This window comes from Coptis chinensis, chromosome 2 (genome assembly GCF_015680905.1).
Source record: "Coptis chinensis isolate HL-2020 chromosome 2, ASM1568090v1, whole genome shotgun sequence".
Lineage (NCBI taxonomy): Eukaryota > Viridiplantae > Streptophyta > Magnoliopsida > Ranunculales > Ranunculaceae > Coptis > Coptis chinensis.
In genome coordinates, this window is record NC_141457.1 from 51291276 (window position 1) to 51315136 (window position 23861).

Below are 23861 nucleotides of genomic sequence, written 5' to 3' on the forward strand. Positions count from 1 at the left end.
CGGTCTGCGGGTTGCCGTACGCTAGGCTGGAAGTATGAGGCTCGCTTGATCTTTTCCAGTATGTAGCTGGGAGAGCGTGTTAGGACAGCGAACTCTCTGTTGTTATCCAAGCGGTTGCCTGATTTGGGTGCTTGCGACCTGGACCGTTTTTTGGCAGGTGGAGTGTCGTCAGAGATCGCCGCGACTTCTTGGTCGTCTGATAGACCGTGGTGTCGCAAACCTTCTTGCTGCTTAATATATTTGTCGACCCGAGCATCGACTCACTCGCGGGGTTTCGGGCGCTATCTCATCAGTGACCTGGAGAGGTCTGTGTTACGCACCCAACAGGCGTTGGAGAATGCCAGTGTGGCAAAAGACTCTTTGAGGTCACTCTCCATGCATAATAGTTCGGCTTTGAACCGACCTAGGAACTGGCGAATGGTTTCATTCTCTCCAAATGATAACTGGAAGAGTGAATCCAGATCTGCTTTTACGCCCGTATTACGCGTCTTCGGCCGGCAAAACGGTCGATGAAAGCCGCCGAAAGTTTTGATCGAATCCGACTCGAGTGAAAAGAACCAATCAAGTGGGCCATCTTTGAGGCTGGCGGGAAAGAGCCGACAATGAAGATGGTCAAACTCCAGGGAGCTGTAAAGGGCCTGGCTTTGAATGTAGCGGGCTACATGTTGGCCGGGGCATGTGCTGCCATCGTACATTGGGAAACGTGGCTGGACAAAATCCTGAGGAGAGGGTTTACTGAGTACCTCTGTGGTGAACGGGGAGGCGCGGTATATCTTGAGCATTTTCTGGACGATCTGGGACACGTATTTGCGTACTGCGCTCTGGTCGATCCGTTGCGACAGCTCATTAATCTGCTGATTAACTTCGTTGATGCCGTTCTCACCAACGTTACCAGCTGGCTGTTGTTGAGCGTCAACTTGTGCACGAAAAGCAGCATTTTCTTGCCTGAGCAAGGAAATGCTCTCGTTGGTTAAGCCTAGTTAGTTTGCGATGCCTTGAACTTGAGCTTCGAGGCTTGCCATGCTTCGTGGGCTTGACATATTTTGTTTTTGGTGTTTGGTTCTTTTGGTTTGTGTGAAGATGATGTCTCAAGTAATCGAGACCACAGACGACGCCAATGTAAAGGCGTGATTCAGCTTTCTTTTACAAATACGGTTGGATGGGAACTGGAAAGGGCTATTATTGGGACCGAGTTCGGCTTAGGAGTGAATTGCCTACGTATCTTGCTCTCGATTCAGAAGGGAGAGAAGAATCAGGTCTGGCGTAGTTCATAGGAGGGGTATTTATAGATGTTGAGAGTGAATCTTCGCCCACCACGTGTAAAGTGTATCACAAATGAGGGGTCTCGATTAAGGAGGCGTGCAAGTACTGTCTTTATAGGTTTGCTGTGATGATGTGGATTATTAGTCTGGGCAAGTAGCTTGGCGGCGCAGCTGGTCGATGGCGGGTGGGAGTGATTTGTACATGTGCATCTCTGTTCATGATTGCTTCTAGAAGATAAGCTGAGTCACGTTATAGCCTGGTTCGCGTGCTGGCGCGAACTGTTCTGAAACGTTCTCTTAGTTTGGGGATGCGATCTGATTCTACAGGTCAGTGTGGTATTTCCATTATGCTGAGTACGCGCCTGATATTCTTGAAGGAGGATATCACTCCCTTACCGTGCCTTTAAGACAAGTATGAATAGCTTCCATCTAAGACAATGTGTTTTATGCAGGTGATATTTCAGGTAAAGGTTGCAGTTGGAATCCGGCCGATGGCAATCATGATCGAGGAGGCAAATAGTTTCAAGGCCACCTGGATAATCATGGACAGCTCCCTCTCTCTCTAAAGCAAAAAAAAACAGAGATATAATTTAAAATTACCACTTGTTATTATAGAATACGAAATAAGAACGAGAAATTCAATGCAATAGCGGTCGAAAACACAAGACATAAGAATTCAAAAATCAAGAAGTGTCCGTATATTAAGTATGGATAGTGACTAAGTCAATTTTATAAAAAGGATAATAGTTACTAAGATTAAACTGATATCAAATGCAAAAAATTCTGGACCTTTGCAGGTGTTTTAGTGGTGATAAGAATCGTCTTGGAGGCGATTTCAACACAGCGGTAGTTAATGACAATGAGGAAGCCGAGGAACATAGGTTGTCCTGTACTCCAAGTGCTGTTTCAGGAAATTTTAGGGGTAAGGGGATAATATCTGACCAGTTGAGGCAGCCAGTACAGCCAGAAGGGGAGCCTCATGTTTCCAATCCAAGACCTCTTAAGCTTCTGAAGGAGACAGTATCACAAGAGGAACCACATATTCGTGATTCTTTGCCGACTACCAGAGTTAAAAACCGGTTTTTCCATCCATCTTTTCCAGGGAACACTAGTGCTGAAGTTGAAAATGAGGTAACCGTCAAGCGATATGCTAATGAAAATGGATATCCATTAAAAATCAATCAAGTTAAAGAAGAAACTGAAGATGCTGTATCATTCGAGTTGTCTGCAGAGGAAAGTGAAACCCCATCGACAATCGAGCCAATAGTAGAGGAATCTTTAAATTTAGCAAAGGTAGAGTCCCCTAGAAATGGTCCTAGTTACTACCCTGAACAAAGTGGTCGAAAGGAGATCCTCAAAGGAGGAAAAGGGACTAGTGGCTCCAAAAGGCTCAAACCTTCAGGAGCCAGAACTTCCTTATATAATAATATCTCATTTGACAGATTCTCTGAGGCCATGCTTGTTCTCAGGCAACCTTTGGAACTAAGGTTGGAAGAGATTGTAGAATTAACAGGTGGCTTCCATCCAGACTGTTGCATTAGTAAACATGAACAATTTAAGCTGTATGACGAATTTCTCAGGGACCCTTCTTTCCATGCTATGGTTAAAATGAATGGTGATCCAACTGGCGTTATTGAAGCTGAGAAGCGAGTAACATGTTCGTTGTTTCACCGAAATATCATGGAGCTATCAGCTTATCATGACAGTGCAAATGTAACGGCTTTAGTCTATGCAATCGCCGATAAAGGAACACTCGATCAATATCTCTACGGTGAGTTTAGAATCTCCCACCCATCAATATCAACCTATCTAGCATGTACAGAAAATTCGCTATGAGTTATGATTAACCTGACACAACCATTATAGCTCAACTATTGAATCGTTTATTCGTTCTCTTACAAAATTAATTCATTTAGATTTCCCTATTATATATCTGTTAAGAGTATCATTTATATAGGTTAACTACTAAACCGTTCCACAAGATTAATTCTTGTTGTCGTATGTTTGTGACCCCCGATCCCATTGTGGAGTATTAACCATATGTACCTTACCATCTGTTGGACCCTTTGTATATACAATGTCGAAGCCTCCTTCTATAAGTTCGAGCTTTTAGAGCAAGTGGTTCTCAACAATTCTTTTAGATTTCCCCACTGTATATCTGTTAGAAACCTAGAATATAACAATTTTGAATTAGACAATTACATAAACCCACACTTTCAATTAAAGACACAATATAACAAACACACTTTTAATGTTAGAGAAAATCTATTCAATTGAAATAAACTTGGAAAATTTCGTTTTTTATAGAAGATGACCGTTGGAGAGAAATGGGAGATGGGTTAATTGCAGATATCCGTTGGAGATGAGTAATGTTGTGGGATTGTGGGTGTCACGTGAGGAGTATGTGGACACCTCAGCACTTGCCCAATCACCTGCTTCAATTTGATTGGATTACACTTCATTAAAATTAAATTCCACACATGAAAATTCAGATACCGGAATTTTGTGTCCCAAACGGACGTGCTTACGTTCTTCAAGTTCAGGGTTTAAATTGCCTAAATGGAACTTCAGGGTCTCCGCTAATAATCATGTCCAAGTTGAAGGGTCAAAACTGTTTTTTTCCGTTTTTTTCACTTAAAAACTTTTAATTTTGATTAATATTTTAGTGTGTTAAATCCTCATATCTAGGGTTAGTTATTTTTTTAAAATTGGTTAATAAACCATGTTTAATTATTAATTCACTTTTTAATCATTTTATTTTATTTTTTAATTTTTTAGAAGAATATATTTTATTAAATTTCTGAAATAAATTATACAAAGGATTTGGAGGTCAACCGTGCAACAAATTGAGCTGCAAGACCTTTCTGAATAGCAAACCCAATCTTTTTAAACACATATTCATTGGAACCTACTGTCATCACATTATTGTCCGGCCATTACTTTATGTACCCTTCTAAGCATCTCAACTACTTCTGATGCTAAAAAACCAAATGTATGTATCAAAGGCAAATGGGGCGAAACTATCCGTGTTGGTTAGTAACACATGCTCCATCATGTTTCTCCACCTGCACTACAGCTGCACGCTATTAATTAGCTGTTTTTCCTACACATAAATCTCCATTCTTAAACCCCACCAATGGAGACACTTCAATAACGTCAACGCATGCATGCTTACCCTCAAACCAGTTATAAATCAACACATCTGCTGGTTAGCAGAGCGTTGATGTACAGGGCCTGTAAGGAATCAATGAGGCATCCTTCTTCACCTGTATACTAGCCCACCAAACCACGTCATACAAAACATCTCTCACGTGGTCATGTCTATATTTAAATTCAGGAAAATTCTGGTAGTGTATTGTTCAGGATATCTGGCAAAATTCTAAGATTCTGTCCGGAATCATAAACCATGACTATAATAATTTTTATTATATTTTGTGGATTTGCAAGTCTCTTATTTGGCTACCATTTTCAGATTTCATTTAGAGATGAATTTTTTTGAAGAATGTTTATTACCCAATGCTCTAAGTTTCAAAGTTGTTCGATTCTTTTTGGGTAGCAACATATTAAGCAAACAACACAACATAGGTCCATTTTTACTTTTCCAAAAGAAACGAATATAGAAAAATAACTCATATATAAACCAATAAATATATATCAATCTAACATAATAGGTAAGACTGATCTCGAGGAATTTAAGAGTTAAGTAGTGGTCCTATTTGAAACTCCCAAAGTTAATTTATGGTTTAGATATAATTTAAGAGACCAGATCTTCTCCTCCCGGGTGGAAAAGTCAAGGTTTTACACGTGTCAAAAATATATCGACACGTGTCCAATTATTTCACACCCAACGCGAAGGGTACCAACGGTGTTATAAAGCTAACAAAAAAAATAAAAATAAATCACCACAAAAGTACAAATCACTAAAAATAAGGAAAGATTCTGTGCAGAGAAAAGTAATGGTTCACTTTCAATTACTTTTTTGGTAAAGGAATGATATACCAACTGTAATAAGCCGACCGCCATGACAAGACCCACAAATTCGACGAACAACCCAAGAATTTTGTAAGTTTTTCCATCTTGAATATTGAAAAAACTAAGGGTCTTGTCCCAAATGGTGGTAGAAGTAAAGCTTTGGAAAAAGTAAAGGTGTTACATGTGACCTCCATGGTTTACAAACGCAGCTGATGAACCGAACCAGATCATCCAAGTTTAAGAGTTTAGTGATTAATTTTAGAAGGTGGTCTGGAATTTGTGACCAGTGACTCGCCATTAAAGAGATGTTGTGATCTGTGAAGGTAATCTGGTTTGCTGAAATGCTTGAAGAAATGTTGTGAAGGTATATGGGAGGATGCACTGATGCAACTCTTTATTGACTTTGGTGGTTGGGCATTCCTGAAAAAACTCAAATGAACAGAAGTGATAATGAATATATTGGGAGTTCCAGTGTTTCACAGTGCTCAATGGATGGAGTGGAGGAAAGATTAAGTAAGTAACTTGAGTCATGCAATTTACCGATACTTTGAGATTCATTTTTAGCACGGGTGGTCTGGCGCTCAGAACCAATCTCCATAATATATTTTCCAATGCACATAATCTTTCCATTTTAGTGGGGTTTTTTTTTTTTTTTTCCTAACTCCATTACCACCCTTCGTTTTGGGTGTGAAATAGTTGGACAGGTGTATATATTTTTGTAAGGTGTATAACTTTGACTTTTTCACCCGGCGCGGAGAAGATATGGCCTCATAATTTAATGCCTCGAGATATGTATACAAATAAATTGGGACTCCAAAATCTGATAAAATCGTGGGATTCCAAATGAAAGAAAACAATAAGAGTTTAAATAGGAAACAAATTCGTAATTAATGACCCAATAATTGTCCTAAGTTCCAACTATTAATGAAATAAAATCTATCATTCTATCCTCCCTGAATTTAAGACTTACGGGAGTCCTTTCCTTTATACGGGTAGTAATTAAATTGATTTAGGTTAGGAAATAATTGAGTTTAATGTGGGCACCTTTTGTGAATAGAAAAATCTATTCGTACTCCATAGTTGGCTGATTGGCTCCCTAGGGACTCCCTCACGTTACTAACCAAAAATAGATATATAACTTAAAACGAAAAAATATGGACAGAATTGGACTAACCAAATAAATAGCCAAAAAAATAGGAAAAAAAGTATGAGTAACCAAATAGAGATCAAAAACATCATTTATGTCTACAAAAGCCGCACACTTGAGTTTTTTCTGATGGATTAATTAATAATCATGAAAGTATTCTTGAAAATCTAAGAAAAACAATTGGTAGATTTAGAGCCAAGGATAACTTAAGTTGCACTTTTCATATTCAATGTCAAAACGGTTAGGTTTTAAAGGAAGAAAATGGCAAATTTCACAAATGGGTTAAGCTCAAGAAGTCTAGGAACATTGTCCAAATAATATGACTCAACCATATACGTTGTAAACAATATATTGGAAAAAAAATTACACTACCGAATTTTATTAGTTTTTAAGAAGAATAAGAAAGAACAAGGTTGTGGCGGTGATGGTTTGGTGTTGGTGGTAAACTGGTAATGGTTTAGGCATAACCCAAATATAGAGAATGGAACATGTAAGATTGGGTTTTGGAAAGAATCTTCATTCGTATTCCCTCTCTTACTTTTCCTACTATTTTCGCTTTTTTTGTTTTCTTTCGTTTATGAAATTCATATTAAATGTGTTAATTCATGTTCACCCAAGAAATCTCAAATGACTTTTAGTAGATAAGCTGAACCGAATCCCTATGGCGTTATTTAAGAAGTCTGAATAGAATCGCGCTCTTTGTGATTACTGTAGATTTTATGTTAAAGTTGGTACAAATAACATAAATTTCATTAGAGAATACATAGATCGATAGTTGAAACATGCATACACTACTATTTTGTTTATCTTTTTGTTTATATATTACATGGTTCACTCGTGGAGGTGGCCTGGGCGGCGTTTAATTGATATAACATTGACTAATATTACATGTGTTTATGTTTTCTAACTATTCACTTATGATTTCATTTTTATGTTTGTGTAGCTTTAAGAACATAGTTTATACATCATGTTTCCAAATTAAAGCAAGCATACTACACTATTTTGTTCAAATTGTACACGATCATTTGAACAAAGCAATTTAAATGGGATTTGAACAAAGCAACGGAAAGAAGCCAAAACAATTTAAATAGGAAGCATACATCAAATTAAAATTTTTATGTATGTGGAGGTTAACATTTAAAATGAGGTACTAAATTAGATTACGAAATTAAACATGATGAAGTCACGGGCAATTTCTGAGAAAGACAAAGGGTGGTGGGGATTTGCATAGACCTTTTTAATGAGGGTTTTTATTATGCACATAGGATGCCTAATTTCAATTAATGTATTTCCTATCTATTTGGCTATTTTGTACTTTTATTAAGGTTGTTGGGCAAATAATGATACTCTACGGTTATGAATGCGTTATTTGAAAGTAGTGCATAACCGAATGGCTTTGTTAGTTTTATGAATAAATGAAAATTCAATCATTAAGCCCCCACTCCCAAGACTCGCATTAGTTTTACATTCTTATCTCCCTTTTTAGCTGCATAGTTCAATTTATCAATTACTCCTCCATTAAATTCCATTCAAGAACATGGGATTCTTCAACTGAAGAAACAAGAAATAAGACGTTCTCCTTCTCTCTCTTCGTTAAAGACCTTTTTCGAGCAAAATGATTCTCCAGTTTTCTCTTTGACTCTTCAGTCTCAAAACATATAGTTCTTGCTAAGCAACTAAGAGCGTGCAACGACTCAGTAAAAACAAATATCTTTCGAAAAATTTGATAGGAATTGTTGCAGCAATTGGTATTCTTGAGACACACTCTTGCGTCGAAAATGGTAGTTATTGTACGTTTTCATTATATACTTGTGAATTAGTAAGAATCATTGTCGTTAGTTTTTTTCTTTTTTCTCTCATTTCTCTCCTATTTATTTTGCATCATCTAAACTAAATCCTACGTTTTGTATTCCCACAGATGATTAGCGCACGCCGTGTTGCTACTAATCGATTGAACTTCGGTGGAATTGTCACAATTCATAGGTTAGTTCACTCGAAATGGATTTCATGGTGTATTTTGTTTGCTCTCTTATGCATTTTCAATTCCTTTCACCCGCTTTAAGCTTCTTTGGGAATCAAATTTTCGGTTATGTTTCCATGAATGTATTTCTTTGTATATAAGGATTGGTAAAGCAATCGTTAAGAAAGAGGATTGGTATTCAAGCACTACGAAAGGGATTGGTGCTGAAATGAGCATTAAGAAGCTTATTTGGTTGCTTAGGCCTTAGAAGTCCTCATAGTAAATGTCCTTTGATAAGTGCAAATTTGAGTATGTATGATGTGACTCAAAACAGACACTAACATACACTTACGTTACATGTTGGAGTTAAAATTCTAGTAAGGGTTCATTCCTATACATAGACCTTGGGCATATTAATCAAATTACAGGGCTAGTAATTAGAGAATCTTAGTGTAAATACTCAAATTCTCGTTAAGGGTATTTTTGTAAATTTCATATTAAATCTAGGGTCATTTATGTAAATTGGTCGTCGGGTTTATATTTCAAACGTACGTAACTTAATGAAACTTAACTCCGACTCCTAAGCCCCGTTAGATAAGCAAATCTTATACGAAAATTTGACCAAAAATGTCGGTTAGCGGTTTTCTGCGTTCGAAGCTGGCACGAGTTAACAGCTTACACGCATGATTGGGTCATCGTTATAGCATGCGGTGAGATAGAATATAGAAGATTAAATTTAGCGGGATGGGCCGGAGAAATAATTACGACGCGACGTCAAACGAGTTGGTGGTTAGGAGTATTAGGACCTTAAGCCTAATTAGAATATATTGGGCTTGGGCCTAAATATATCGGCCCAAATAGAACAAACGAAATCGCGAAACAGGAAAACCAAAAATCGCGAAACCAAAAATCGCACCTAACTTCTCCTTCTTCCCCAATTCGCCAATACTGAAAACCTAGGAGAGAGAAAACTCCCTTATCCCAAATTCAACTGATTCAACCCAAGAATTCGAACACCCAATCCCTAACAACACTCAAATCAAGTGTGGGGATTCAAAAAAATTTGGAATTGGCTTCGTATTTTCGCGAAAGGTGAGTTTAAATTCGTTTCAAATAAATAGTTAGCTTCAATTTTGATAGCTTGAGGGTGTATTGCTGAAATTGATTGTATTGGGGGTGTTGAAGGTCGGCAGTGGCAGTTTGGAGGAGCTAGAGTGGAGTGAAATAGTGGTGGAGCCGAAAACTAAGGAGGGATCGGCTGACTCGGTAAGAATTTTAAATATTCAATCTATTTTTTAAGATCACGTTGAGTATCGAATGAGTAAGAAAGAACACACACTTAGTAGTATTGGATTAAATGTGAATTGAAGAGTGGAATTTGTTGTAGTTAGAGTTGGGAAAAATCATAATAGTTAGGGGGATTGATAGATATGATTGGCATTGACGTGCGGTCCTACAGTGGCTGTAAATGACTACTGAGAGCCCCTGTCGAGTAACAAAGCGAAATGGCCTGTAGCTCTGATGCGTGTAGTTAGATGAAAATTTATCCTAAACCCAATTCTTAACGTCCGAGATTTCTTCTCGGCTTACACTAGATAAGAATTCCTCGTTGTTCGATCAATTCTAATAATCGACGATATATATATATCTTTTATAGGAGTGAATTCGAGTGGATTTGGTTAAAAGCGGGATTGATTCGATTAAGTGGGCTTGAGGAGAGAACGGAGCTTGCTAAGGTAGGAACCTACATACCAATATATGGTCCGCCTTATTTTCATGCATGATTTGAATTGTTTAAATAGGAAATAGATAGTTAGCATTATCAATCATGCATGTATATATGATATTTATGTTTTGCAATCAGATTTCCTCGATATAAAAGCGTATATATAGATAACTTTAGGTGTGAAATGGTTTTTGGTAAAATCGGGTAGCGGAGATTTGTTTTCTTTGTTAAAAGAGAAAAACTAGTTTTGGGAAGGGTTTCGTCTCTTGTCTCGATAAGGAGACGAGAGATGGATTTTGTATCTTGGTGAGGATTACCCTGTTTGTAACTAGGTGGGAGGTTACGGATTGTTCGGGATGGTTGGGTTATTTACGATGATTCGCCGTTTGGGAATCATCGGTTGTTATTTACTATGACCGCCCGTTTGGGGAGTCATAGGTTGTTTTACTCGATGGTGGGAAATCCAGAACTCACACCTACGTAATCAACAGTTTTAAAAGAAAAAAAAAAAACTAAATATGTAACTAGAGTATTTGAAAACAATCGTAATAATCACAGTATATATATATAGATATTACTATGCTTATCACGAGGGATTTAGAAAAGGAATTGTGAATTCCTATAAAGAAGGAACCTGTTGTCGCAATTCGGAGACGACAATTAAACTCTAGGATTCAAACTGTGGTGTACACCTTTTCGAGGTGGTGGGCCACCTTTAAAGGGATGCATCACTGGATGTAGTCCGGGAATTCCTTTTCTACTTTTCTAGATAACCATGCTTGTACATGTCACACTGTATGGTGATTAGCTTGTGTGGGGTTACACGTTACCTCGATGAGGTTTAGACGCGAGGAGTGAGAGTTTAGTCCACTTCTGGATGTGTGTCGATCCCGCGGTCTGCGGTCGTCGAACGGTTGACCACCGTAAGTTAGGTGACGGCCGCATGGGGTCGTGGTCACGCGAGGCCCACCCGAGCCCTAAAAGCTTTGGGGATTTTGTGTGTAATACGAACACAACAACGACATTTCAGCTCCCTACCGGTAAAATCAGGAAAACAACGGTGCATGGTTCACACTGGAAAGTACTGAACCGAGATTTGCATGTGACTTGGGCTGAGTACCAGTCGTACCCTCACCATTCTAATAGGATGCAGCGGCCACAATAGTTGTATGATGATTGTGAAAAACTATATTTTGTATATCAATGAAGCATGTCGAGATGATTTCTGCTAGTTAGTGATGTATATATATATAGTCACGATATTTGAATACTTTTATGGAAACCCTGCATGTTTTAAATGTTTTCTATAAGTAACTATTTATTGGCTATGTGCGTTTCTACTGGGCATAGTTGTTTGCTCATCCTACTTAACATTTCAAACGAGCCAGTTGCGGAGGAGGTTTTCCCTAACCCTAGTGATGACGGTTATGGTGATTTGGGAGGATTCCTTTATGCTTGACAAGGACAGAGTCAAGTTCATATTTTGGGTTGTATAGAGATAGTCTAGTCATTTTGGTTGTATATATAGAGAGAGCTTCACTCATTTTGATGTAATATTTGATGTATTTAAGTAGCAGTTACACTTACACAGTTGGTGGATGGATGTAATGTTGTTTAGAAGGTTGGTTTGTATATATATGGTTGTTGGAAGGTTGTAGTTTAGGATTTCCAGGCTATGACAGGTTTTAGGGTTTACGAATGTTGATTAAACAAAGGAAACTCTGCCGAAATTTTGGTAGAATCGGGATGGTGTCGGCCTCGAGATTCATTCCACGTCCTCGGGATGTGTGTTGGGTCTCGGGGCGTGACACTTAGTGAAAGAGAGAAGGATTTTTTTTATTGGTTTGATTGTTTTTAAACTACGTTACACTAATTTCTTTAATTACGTACAAAGATTGATTTAATAAAAACTAAACAAGAAAATGAGGGAGATTTGTGGAGAGCTAAATCCACTCATAGAAAGGAAAACCTCCACTGATAAAATCCAGTTCATTGTATCTGTAATCTTTCTTAGGATTCATAGACAAACCCTGATAAAGAATTGAGTTTCGATCCTTAACAGTATAATCTCATCTCTAAGATCATACTACTAGCATGAGAAGTTTAAGTGATAACTCATCTATGAGAAATTGTTTCAACTCCTGACTAGAATCTACACCAACTGCCATTTTGTGGTAGGATATAAACTCTAGCCTATTTGTCCTAAACAAATGACTAAAACACAATTAATATAATTTGTTCCTCACATCAGCTTCATTAACTTTAGCTCATGATCCTATGATTGATGAATTAAAGAAGAAGAGAGATTAAAAGAAGACAACTAATTGAATTGAAAGAAGCAGATGAAGAGTTTATTAAAATTATGGAAAGGACGTACTCCATTAAAGACTACAAACTTTTCTCTAAACTAAAACTAATATAAACTAGGAATGGAATGCTAACTACATGAATGATTCAAGAATTCCTATATATTTTCCAACCAAAGAAAATGACACTTGTATGTGCACAAAAGTCTCCATTATATTATTTATTCTAATGAAGATTCTTGCCTCCATTATTTTCACCATTTACTCATGTTAGGTCCTTGTTTTGTGGCATAGTGTCATGTGCCAATTATTTCTTTGACTTTCTTTACTTGCACAATAATGGAGAAACTAATTTGTGTGGGCCCACGTGGTTGGCTTCATGTGCTTTGACCAGTGGTGGATCTGAATGTAGACTTTTTACAAAGTTCCGTCTTTGTTTAGAGCTCGTCGCACTGATCGTTTTGATAGTTCACTTGCCGAAATCGGAATCCAGGTTCAAAAAATATGATTGTGTTCCCAAGCCAACTCTAACTGTTGGATCAATTTTTTTGCAAATCATTGGGGATAATATGGAAGGAAAAATCAAAACAATGATTATATAACAATTTTTTGAGAGCCTTATTGGAGATTTAGTATGCTTGACCAAGTTGTTGATAATAAATAAAACAATTGGAAGCAAAGACTTGGTACATATCCTCATTGCCTTCATTTTTTTCATTTGTAGGTTGTGAAATTAAATTAAAGAAGGTTTGATTAATGGAGATGGGAATATATGAAGTGAAACATACAGTACCTTGCAAAATCTCCGGATCAAGTTGTTATCGTTATTACAAGGTTTTTTCCTATCAATTTTCTTGAATTTTTCGTTGTTGTTGGAGTTAGTTTTCCTCTGTTTCATTTTGTAGAATTAATACTTCTCGAAGATTGTCCTTAATTAGAAATTATATGCATTCAATCTTCAGTTCACGCAATGTTCAACGTAGACAAGATCCTTGAAGCGCAACTTATCACACAAGTAGGGCCTCACGATAAGTTATAGAGTGTTGTTTGAAACAAGTCAATGCATCACAAACCAGTATATATACCAAGGCAAGTGAGTCTTGTACACCCTGCGTTATAAAAGAGTTTCTTTGATTTTTTTTTTAATTTCTAACTATTTCCCAAGTTCTACTATTGAAATTGGATACCCTGTTCCCTCTAATATGTTGGAGGTTCATAGGAAAAAGCACCTCATAAATTGTACTAATGAAATTTAAGTTTGAGTTTCATGACCTATCATTTTTAACCGTGTTTCCCTTCAGCTACATTCACTTTTTACTAATGTAAGATATGTATCTTTTAAGTTTCTTAATCTCTTTCTTTAATCCCCTTTCCATCTTTGTCTTACATTATCTATTGAGTTTAAAAGTTTTCTTTTGCAGCGAAATTGAGATCAATCACAATTCAAGAATTTCAATTACATACTCTTTCCCCTTTTTCATTCTAAATACCTGATGTGTTTGGCAATGATCTCTGAGAAGGTGATAGATTGATGTTTCCGTTGTATAATACTGAAAGTACGTGATGTCATTTAAAATATATTTCATGGTAACATGTGGGACTGGACAATAGAGATAGAAAAAAGTAGGGACATCTTTAAAGTTGGATGCAAATGGTAACAATGAGAGTTTTTCTATATGAATTATTGGAGCCGTTTTGGAAAACAAATTAGTATGAGAATAATTTTGTGGACATACAAGTATTTGTTGTCCACAAGACCTCATGTGCTGATTGGTGGAGAGGCTACCCAGAAAAACTATTTACCTACCCGAAAAAACTGTTTATCTGGCCTACAAAGTGTTTGGACTAATGAGAAGCTGTTGTTTGTGGACAAATATGTCCACAAATTCGCTCTCAATTAGTATAGGTGTATGCCATTATTCTCTGTTTGCATCTTGATTTGAAGAGCATTAGATTTCAACTTTTACTACACAAATTACGAATAGATCTAAACAAAAACTTTCAAAACAATATTTAATCTAATTTTATAAATACATGGTTATCATATCTCTGCAGGTTGTATTGCACTTTTTAACATATGTAGTGTTCTTCGTTTCCTCTACAATGGCCAATGCAAGGTTAGTTGGAGCAGGTATATAAGGGAACAATACATACACCTAGAGCTGCAAGGCTCTACTAATTATATGGGCAGAGTGCTCACTTGTATTGGATGGTGTTAAATATGCAATTAAGAATGACTCTTTGAATTATGGTCGGAATCTGATTGAAGAACGGTTGTTATGGCTTTCGGAGAATAGTTATCAGCTTGCTCAAGCTGGAAGAGAGTTACTCTGGATATGAAAAGGAAACTTTCGTACATACACTTCATTTTATAAGCAAATGAAAAGTTCTTGAGTTTTGTTGTAACAAATTGATCTAGCTTGACTACCTACAAGGTTTTGCCAATGTAATGTGTTGAATCTCTTTTATTTATATACTTTGCCAATTTAGTTTCATTGTTTAAATGTGATTTGCTCTTTATCGATTTTCTAAAGTTGGCCTCAAATGGTTTGCTCATGATTGTGTTCATAAGTTGTTTGTTTGATTCCACATAGCATATGCAAACCATGTTTGCAAGTCATCGACATGATTAATTTCTCATAAAAAAAATAAATAAATAAATAAAAAATAGTCAGGATGGTTTGTTTTTATTTCCTTGCTGTTTTTGTAGCCTTTGTTTGGTTAATTGATTAGCTAGGTATGGTTGTTTGTTGGTTTTGATGGAGTTAGGTTTGCTTCGAGGCTAGGTTTGTCGTTTGTTGGTTTTGATAGAGTTGGGTTTGTTTCGATGCTTGGTTTGTTGTTTGGGTTCGTTTTATGGCAGTGCTCCTGTTTGTTGTGGGTTAGTTTTGGTTTCGTCTGTTTTTGGGTTTATTAGAACATAGGGTGTCGTCATCATGCTCTCTCAGAAAAAGCATGTGCATTGCCCTTTTCGTGAGTTTGACAAGTGCAAAGACGGGGCCAGTGGTGGTGGTGGTGGCGGGTTTGCAGTTTTGTATATCGAGACTCACATTAGGAAGCAACACTTGAGTGCCCAGGGAGATACAGATAGACTGCGGGATAAAATTAAGGAGGACATAAGTTTATATTTATCCCTTCTTAACTTTTTGAAAACGGTGAACAAATGGATATGTGGCCACTGTCTCAGCATGCATGCCTTAACCATACCATGTCGTCATTCAGAAGGCATCATAAAACCACCAGAAATGACTGATAATGGGGAGTTGGGATGTCTTATTATCGGTATACCAGAACCACCGCCCATCCCTATGACTATGCAACCTGCACTCTCATCACAAGGAGACGCTAGTGTTATCCTGAGACCTCTGGGTGTTGTTCCCTCTCTTGATGAGACGTTACTTGATAGTGCATTCTGTATACCCTTTTGCATTGTGAAAAGTATACCACGTGCTTGTCGTTTGGCCTTTGTTGGTGCATTGAAGTCTGCTCTCTGGGATATTACGGCTGATTCTAGTTCAGTCATATCATGGGTTCGTCTTCTCCTTCTTCCGTCTTTGCACTCTACGGGTTTTCAGCCACGTAATCGCGTGAACGCCGGTCCGGTAATAGGAAAAACCTTCGGTAGAAACAGATTCTCCATGCTTTGTCGATATGGAACGAGCCTGGTGGATTGTTTCGCCTCTTAGAGTTTGTAGTAGAGCCTCCTTCAATCCAGCCACCCCAGAGATCTGTTTCCACTCAGAATGTGCGTCGATGCTTACAGAAAGTTGTCGATGGACATTTTACTATAGTGGTAAAAGTGTTGTCATCATCAGGGGTTGCCTCTAACTCGGCGGAGAATATTCAAGCATTAGAGGAAAAACACCCAATGCGACAACCACCTATGAGACCAACTATTCCTTTTGCTGAGCCCCTTTTATTGGTAGAGCGAGACACCCTATTGTCATGCATTAAGTCGTTTCCGAAAGGTACTTCTTGTGGTCGTGATGGTCTCCGAGCTTAGCACTTGTTGGATTCCATGAGTGGTGCTGCAGCAGCTATATCGTCTGATTTGCTTGATGCATTGACCCCTGTGGTGAATCTTTGGTTACAAGGACGATGTCCACAGTCATTAGCAGAATTCATAGCGAGTGCTCCGCTTACTCCACTTCTTAAGCCGGATAATAGTATTCGTCCTATAGCTGTGGGTATGGTTTGGCGTCGTCTGGTCTCCAAGATTGCAATGAAAGGAGTTTCCAAAGATGTGGTAGGGTACTTACAAGATTTTCAGTATGGGGTTGGTGTTTCTGGTGGAGCAGAAGCGATTCTGCATACTGTGAATCGTATAGTATATGCTAATAGGGACATTACCTCTCTTTCGATGCTGCTTGTAGATTTTCAGAATGCTTTTAACATGGTTGATCGGACTACCATGTTGAGAGAGGTTCATATCCGTTGCCCAGCTATTGCCCCTTGGGTCGAGTACTTGTATTGTCAACCTGCGAGGTTATATTTGGGTGATGGCTACATATGGTCTCACATCTTTAGGGTAAGGCGAACCCCTTGGGTCCCCTTCTCTTTGCACTGGTGTTGCATCCCCTGATTCTACAGATCCAATTCAGTTGTCAGTTATTGCTACAGGCTTGGTACCTAGATGATGGGACTCTGATCGAAGATATAGAACAGGTGGCGAAAGTTTTGGGTATGATTCAAGAAGAAGGACCTTCTTACGGGCTGGTTCTTAATGTGGCTAAAACTGAGATATTTTGGCCATCACTAGATCCACGTCGTTCCACTCCCGGTCTCTTTCCTTCAGCTTTGTCACATCCTCAGCAGGGGGTCGGGTTGCTTGGAGGTGCGGTCAGCACTGATTCATCTTTTGTCATGGGCCTTGCTCGCAAGCGTGTTGAAAAGGTTATGACTTTGATGGACCATTTAGCTACATTGGATGATCCACAGTGTGAGTTAGCGCTCTTACGTGCTTCTGCAGGGCTCTCTAAGTTGGTCTTTACGATTCGTACTTGCCCACCATCCCTGTTTAAAGAGGCAGCTAAGACTTTTGATCGACATCTCCGCAGTTGTTCTCCGGTGGTATCAGTGGTTTCGATGGTCCTGACTTCGGTGATTTGCGTTGGCGTTTATCGACACTCCCGTTACGTCTTGGTGGGTTAGGTGTTTATTGTGCCACTGATGTCTCTACTTTTGCTTTTGTGGCCTCCCGCTGTCAGACTTCTGAGCTTCAGAACCACATTCTTAGGAGTTGTGGCCCAGTACCTTTGGATGAGATTCTTGATATTGCTAGCAGTGCATTGAGTCTCTCTTCACCCGATTTTGACCTCGGTTCTATGGTCGTGAATGCTACCGTCCCCTCAAAACCACAAAAGTTTTGGCGGAGCATTCTATGGTAAGATTGTTCTTTGGTCTTGAGAGGGAGTTTGTGTTATCTCCGCCGTCGGCGCAAATCGTTGGATGCTTGCGGTCGAGAACATGCAAAGGATTTCCTACTTGCTATTCCGATGGAGGGACTTGGACAGCGTATGTCACCGGTAGAGTATCGTTCTATTCTCCGGTATCGTCTCATGATTCATTTGTACTCTGATGGTGGTCTATGCTCTGTTTGCAAAAAGAGTAGACTAGATGCTTTTGGGGATCATGCAGCACATTGTAGATATTTCCCAGGTTTCAAATACCGACATGATCATGTCAGAGATAGTTTATGTGATGCATTTTGGAGGGCTGGAGTACAAGTGAAGAAGGAGGCTCCTGTGAATTTTATCACTGATCCGAATGAGGGGAGATCGACACTTCGACCTGCAGATGTATTGATCTATAATTGGTCTGAGGGGAGGCATGCATGTGTCGATGTAACTGAAGCCTCTCCATTGGTAGGGCTTGGGAATGGAGTCTTTGAGGTGGGAGAAGCCTAATAGAGCAGTGGCAGAAAAAATTGAGAAACACGAGGAGGCTTGTAGAGCTAACCAGCATTGTTTCATTCCTTTCAGTTTTGACACTTTTGGTTTCTTAACACAACAGTCTGTTGAGCTCCTTAAGAGATTGCAGAAAGTTATGGACTGCAACATAATGACAGTTGGTTCTAACGAGTTTGTTTTTAGGAGGATAGGATTTGTCATTCAGAAAGGACTTGCGGCGCAGTTTGTTGCACGTTTGTCCTAATTATTTGTAAAACTCGTTATCATTATTAATAAAATTTTCACTTTAAAAAAAAAAAAAATCCATAATCCCCACTAACAAGTAGTTTTTCCTTTTGGCGGCTGTTCTTTCAAATTCAGGTCGAAGAGTCTCCAAATTTTTGTATCTAGATTTGTCTTGACTCCTGAAAAGCTTTATGGAAAAATTGCCGTTATGCCATAGCATCCCCACCATTTCCCTACACGAAGAATATATACAACAGAACTCCGTTACATATCTTTCACTTTCATTGATGGCTACTGAGATGTTCTACTCGTTGGTGTGGAAGGAGTTTTTCCTGTTGCCACCCTTCCTCCAACACTTCTAATCCGCTTATATGTGGTTTTGGATTTCTGTAAATCGCATAAAGCACCAGCTGAGCAGTTCCAAATATAAATCCAGTCCCGTTCGGTATCTGTACACCAAAATCATGCCAACTTTTATTATAACTAATTCGATATAATATTGCAAACATACAACTTTATATTCGTTTCTAAAAGATGCATATTGGCAACTCAAATGAATTTAAGACAACCATTCCCTGCTTTTTGGGCAATGTCACAAATTTCAATCTAGTTGTAAGGAAAAAGAGACTAACATAACAAATGAATCAGTAACCGTGCCAAATTATCAAAAATTATGAAGAAGGGAAGTCTCGACAAATGAATCAGTAGGGAATGGGTGTCTTAAGTGTGTAACCATGCCAAATTATCAAAAATTATGAAGAAGGGAAGTCTCACTTGAGCCCAACCCAGTTGGATATGTGCCAATTATCCTATTCCATCTGTTGGGCTAATTCACGCATGACTGAACGTGATATTGAGATTTTTCGCCAAGTCGAGATTTACCTGAGTTTTTAGCAGGCAAAACATACTCAACTAAGACCTAACTCCTATATTCAATCTGTGTTAGGCATCAGCCATCAGGTATGTTTCTACTCAAGCAATTCAATCCATACTCGCTTGTATTAATCGACTTAACTCGAGCTAATTAGGTTAGTTTGCAGATTGCAAGTCAACTATGAATTGTCATTTCAAAACTCTCAATTCGTGCTAATTGACATGATCCATAGATTTCAAGCAACGGTTAATTCTTCGTCATTCATTTTCCTAAATTTGAACCTAACCTAACTCAGCCAAAATTTTAAGGGTCTTTTAGATCTGCATCCCCATTTGAAAAAATAATTAGAGTTGCACCCCCCGGAAAAAAAAATCAAGGAAATTAGGCTTGCCCCCAGACTAACTCTTCGTCTCAATCAACGCATCTCAGTGAAATATCTTGAATACCCTTATCGTTGTAAATTACCAAAATAACCATTGACTTCCCAATTCAAGACTCATTTTCATGTTTGAGAAAAAAAAAGACACATGTCGACATCTCGTCTTATCTAATCTAACGATCACAAACACTTAATACATTTAGGGCTGGTCATCGAGTCGAGTTGTTCGTGAGTAACTCGAGCTCGGCTCGTCGAAAGCTCGACTCAAACTCATCCGCACAAAAGTATGAGTCGAGCTTGAGCTTAATTTAAAGCTCATTCTAGATAGCAAGTAGTTCCAGTTCGAGTAGCTCGCGAGCTACTCGTTTTATAAGCCCATACATAGTATATAATTTATAATTTATACGCTATTTTATACTTTATACCCAAATATAATTTACAATTTATATTAGTTTTAATGTTTTATATACATTTTTTTCGAGTTTGATCTCGAGTTCGAGTTCAAACGAGCATAACTGAACTCGAGCTCGAAGTGTAAAACGAGTCGAGCTCAAACTATTAGTAGAACTAGACTCTCTTGAGCTTCAATATTAAACTTGAAGGCGAGTTCAAGTCGAGCTCGAGTATAGCAAAACTCGACCTGAGTAGCTCGATGACCAGCCCTAAATACATTAGACATGTGATGACAAGAAGGGTATTGGTAGCAAGAAAAGACAATTAGAAACGATAAGGGTCTTTTAGATCTGCATCCCCATTTGAAAAAATAATTAGAGTTGCACCCCCCGGAAAAAAAAAAATCAAGGAAATTAGGCTTGCCCCCAGACTAACTCTTCGTCTCAATCAACGCATCTCAGTGAAATATCTTGAATACCCTTATCGTTGTAAATTACCAAAATAACCATTTACTTCCCAATTCAAGACTCATTTTCATGTTTGAGAAAAAAAGAGACACGTGTCGACATCTCGTCTTATCTAATCTAACGATCACAAACACTTAATACATTTAGGGCTGGTCATCGAGTCGAGTTGTTCGTGAGTAACTCGAGCTCGGCTCGTCGAAAGCTCGACTCAAACTCATCCGCACAAAAGTATGAGTCGAGCTTGAGCTTAATTTAAAGCTCATTCTAGATAGCAAGTAGTTCCAGTTCGAGTAGCTCGCGAGCTACTCGTTTTATAAGCCCATACATAGTATATAATTTATAATTTATACGCTATTTTATACTTTATACCCAAATATAATTTACAATTTATATTAGTTTTAATGTTTTATATACATTTTTTTCAAGTTTGATCTCGAGTTCGAGTTCAATCGAGCATAACTGAACTCGAGCTCGAAGTGTAAAACGAGTCAAGCTCAAACTATTAGTAGAACTAGACTCTCTTGAGCTTCAATATTAAACTTGAAGGCGAGTTCAAGTCGAGCTCGAGTATAGCAAAACTCGACCTGAGTAGCTCGATGACCAGCCCTAAATACATTAGACATGTGATGACAAGAAGGGTATTGGTAGCAAGAAAAGACAATTAGAAACCTACCTCTCTCTCTCTCTCTCTCTCTCTCTCTTATGTGTTATTAGACATGCTCCCAAATCGCCATTACAATTGAATAATTTCCATTAATGTCTCCCAAGCTTAAGAAACAGTAGTACACATTTGTTTTAGTCATTATATGCACGTTTATTACTGGGGGTAGGACTGTCAGTGGATCGGTTTGGGTCGGTTTTGGAAAATCTGAAACCGAATCGATGAGATAATTGGATACTCGAAACCGAACTGACCCAAACCGAAAATTATAAAATCAATTAAATCCTAAATCAAATCAATTAATTTAGACACACAATTGATAAAACCTATACAAAATTAATCATAAATATTACTAAAATATAATCTTATCGATTCGGATTCATATCGGTTTGGTAGAGGGCAAACCTGAAACCAAACCAAAATTTTATCGATTTGGTTCGGTGGAGGTCAAACTAAATTTTTGAAACCCAAACCGTTTTTTATCGTTTTGGTTCGGGTTGATTATTGGGTTATCAAAACCCATTGACAGCATTAGCTCTACTGGGGGCAAGTGTAATTCTTTTTTCAAATTGGGGTGCAGGTCTAAAAACCCCAAATTTTAATCCCTTAATTCACAAATCTTAGCTCAATCCCACCCCAAATTGGATATGTACGTTTTGACCTACTACATCCGTTGAGCTCGGGTTGTGCACACCCAACACCCAAGTTTCCTTCAATTTAGCTTAGGACCACTGATAGCTTTATTTTGGAAGAAACATATCAACAGAAATGTAAAGTAAGATCGAGGTTAGTAGGAACTTACTCCAAGGAATGGGTCTCTTACAAGAACAGCATAGAAAGTCCAGATGCCTCCATTCAAGAAAAGGAAAAATGAGAGAAAGAATGGCATGTACTCCACGCTCTTTGTCGCCACCACCGTTTTCTGTCACCATCATGTTACATTACACACCCAATTAGATTCCTTCATTACATGCTACATGACTGCATCACGACTAAAGTTATATTGCATGCTTCAGTTTAATTAGGTGACTCTTAAGATTTCACATTAGACTTTGCATACAGTTCGAAGCCAAATGGTCAAGGAAAAATAGAGGAAGTAATCAAACGTATACACTAGCTAGTTTCTATTTTCTAATTCAGTTCTCTCTAGCTAAGTGAGGTTTTCGACATTCATTAGTCATTACTCTCTAATGGAGTTTCTTTATGGATCCAACTATCCAAGAAATATATAACATGAGTACATGACGTCACTCGACGAAATGAAAAAAGTTAAGTTAATTATTTTAGATCTAACAACTTTAATTAGCGAGGGCGGTTTAGCAGTAGAAATTCAGACGGCCTCCTACTTGAATGTACCGTATTGCCCCTACTAACCTTCATATTAACTGAAATGACCCAAACTATTATCGACTAGTGTTCTGTATTCCATTTTTCTCTCTCCTCGTTACCTCATACCACCGACATAGATAATCTCTACAGACGTGTCTACTACCCGGCCTCTCCTCTGTCTCTTGGACACCACCTCTCGCCTCCATTTTCCGGTTTTAGTCTTTGTTTTTATCTCTACTCTGAATACCACGCTCATCGAGAGTGCATGTTTGCTAGTTTGATTTAAGCCATGAACTGTAAAAGGTAGGGAGCTGACAGCTGAGTGTTCTCTAGTCCTTACCATGGCTGCTAGGGGTGACCCGTACATAACAATATTTAGGCCTGCAGAAACTAATCCTATTATATCGATACGTAGATCTCCTTCCAGCATGAAACCAGTGATCAGTACTGCGGCCAACAGAAATCCCACATCCAATACTCCCGCAAGGATTGCAGTCTTGGCCTAAAATAAAGGATAAGCATATTAGAATTACATTACTTAAAGATTGGTGATTTGGTGGTGTAGGCGGTAGGCCGTACTAATAGTACTGTACCTTTATTTTCTTGGGTGCAAATATGAGAAAAATAATGATGTAAATTGCTTCGGCGACCATGCCAAAACCATTAACAGTTGCCACAAGCAGGCCTCCGGGTTTAATGGTTCCGTAGTAAGTCCATAATGATGAGTTCAAAAATGTGCATATGTACGGAAGGCATTCAAAGTCTTCCGTCGATCTGTGCTTCACGATTCGCCAGAATGTATCTCTGCAATCACATTACTTATATGATCATTAATCCAAGTCAACTAATTCAGCATAATATATATGGAGATCATTGCTTAAACTTAAAACCCCAACAAGAAGAAACCAAAAAAGAAGAGAAAGAGGCGATTACACTGGAGAAAGAAAGACCAGAACTGATATTATATTGCCTGCATCAAGAAATTTAAATCATTAGACTCCCTCCTTAGCTGATGACAAGCTAAATAATGACTAAAAGTGCATAATATAGCAAAAATTGTGTGTTCTCACCTATGACTCCAACAATGAAGCTAATGTCTTCCATAAAACAAGAAATGGAGACAGCAAAATGTGGAAATTTCTTAGACCACAGAGAAAATATGAGTGGGAGCAAGTTGCTTTAGCCTTAAGTTTGGTGGTTGCTATATAACCTATATTCAATAATTTTAGGACCCATCGTTTTGGGGGAAAA

The 23861-nt window shown here is 38.2% G+C and overlaps 2 protein-coding genes across 7 annotated transcripts; one reads left to right on the forward strand and one right to left on the reverse strand.

Annotated features, from left to right (window-relative positions):
• The first annotated feature begins 1998 nt into the window (after window positions 1-1998).
• LOC147516446 (uncharacterized) lies at window positions 1999-14845 on the forward strand. 6 transcript variants are annotated; one of them, XM_086589045.1, is made up of 4 exons: window positions 1999-3033; window positions 8300-8364; window positions 13098-13207; window positions 14429-14845. In XM_086589045.1, exons 1-2 carry the CDS (start codon window positions 2034-2036, stop codon window positions 8305-8307), a joined length of 1008 nt encoding a protein of 335 aa, XP_086445171.1. In that variant the 5' UTR covers window positions 1999-2033; the 3' UTR covers window positions 8308-8364; window positions 13098-13207; window positions 14429-14845. The 6 variants fall into 6 exon arrangements, with proteins under 6 accessions (XP_086445171.1, XP_086445172.1, XP_086445173.1 ...); XM_086589046.1 differs by lacking the exon at window positions 14429-14845 and adding an exon at window positions 13336-13512; XM_086589047.1 differs by lacking the exons at window positions 13098-13207; window positions 14429-14845 and adding exons at window positions 9527-9607; window positions 9999-10024.
• A 3681-nt stretch (window positions 14846-18526) lies between these two features.
• SWEET17 (Nodulin MtN3 family protein) lies at window positions 18527-23832 on the reverse strand. Its single transcript, XM_086589052.1, has 6 exons — window positions 23681-23832; window positions 23544-23580; window positions 23204-23414; window positions 22951-23112; window positions 22084-22203; window positions 18527-18956 (listed from the first exon to the last, which is right to left on the reverse strand). Exons 1-6 carry the CDS (start codon window positions 23712-23714, stop codon window positions 18789-18791), a joined length of 732 nt encoding a protein of 243 aa, XP_086445178.1. The 5' UTR covers window positions 23715-23832; the 3' UTR covers window positions 18527-18788.
• Window positions 23833-23861: the final 29 nt, after the last annotated feature.

Bases quoted from the DNA above. Each gene is read 5' to 3' on its own strand.
- LOC147516446 (XM_086589045.1), top strand. From the start codon at position 2,034: ATGCAAAAAATTCTGGACCTTTGCAGGTGTTTTAGTGGTGATAAGAAT.
- SWEET17 (XM_086589052.1), bottom strand. From the start codon at position 23,714: ATGGAAGACATTAGCTTCATTGTTGGAGTCATAG. The intron at 23,415-23,543 runs GTAATCGCCTCT...ATGTGATTGCAG, and splicing joins CTGGTCTTTCTTTCTCCAGT to AGATACATTCTGGCGAATCG. The intron at 23,113-23,203 runs GTACAGTACTAT...CCTTTATTTTAG, and splicing joins TTGCACCCAAGAAAATAAAG to GCCAAGACTGCAATCCTTGC.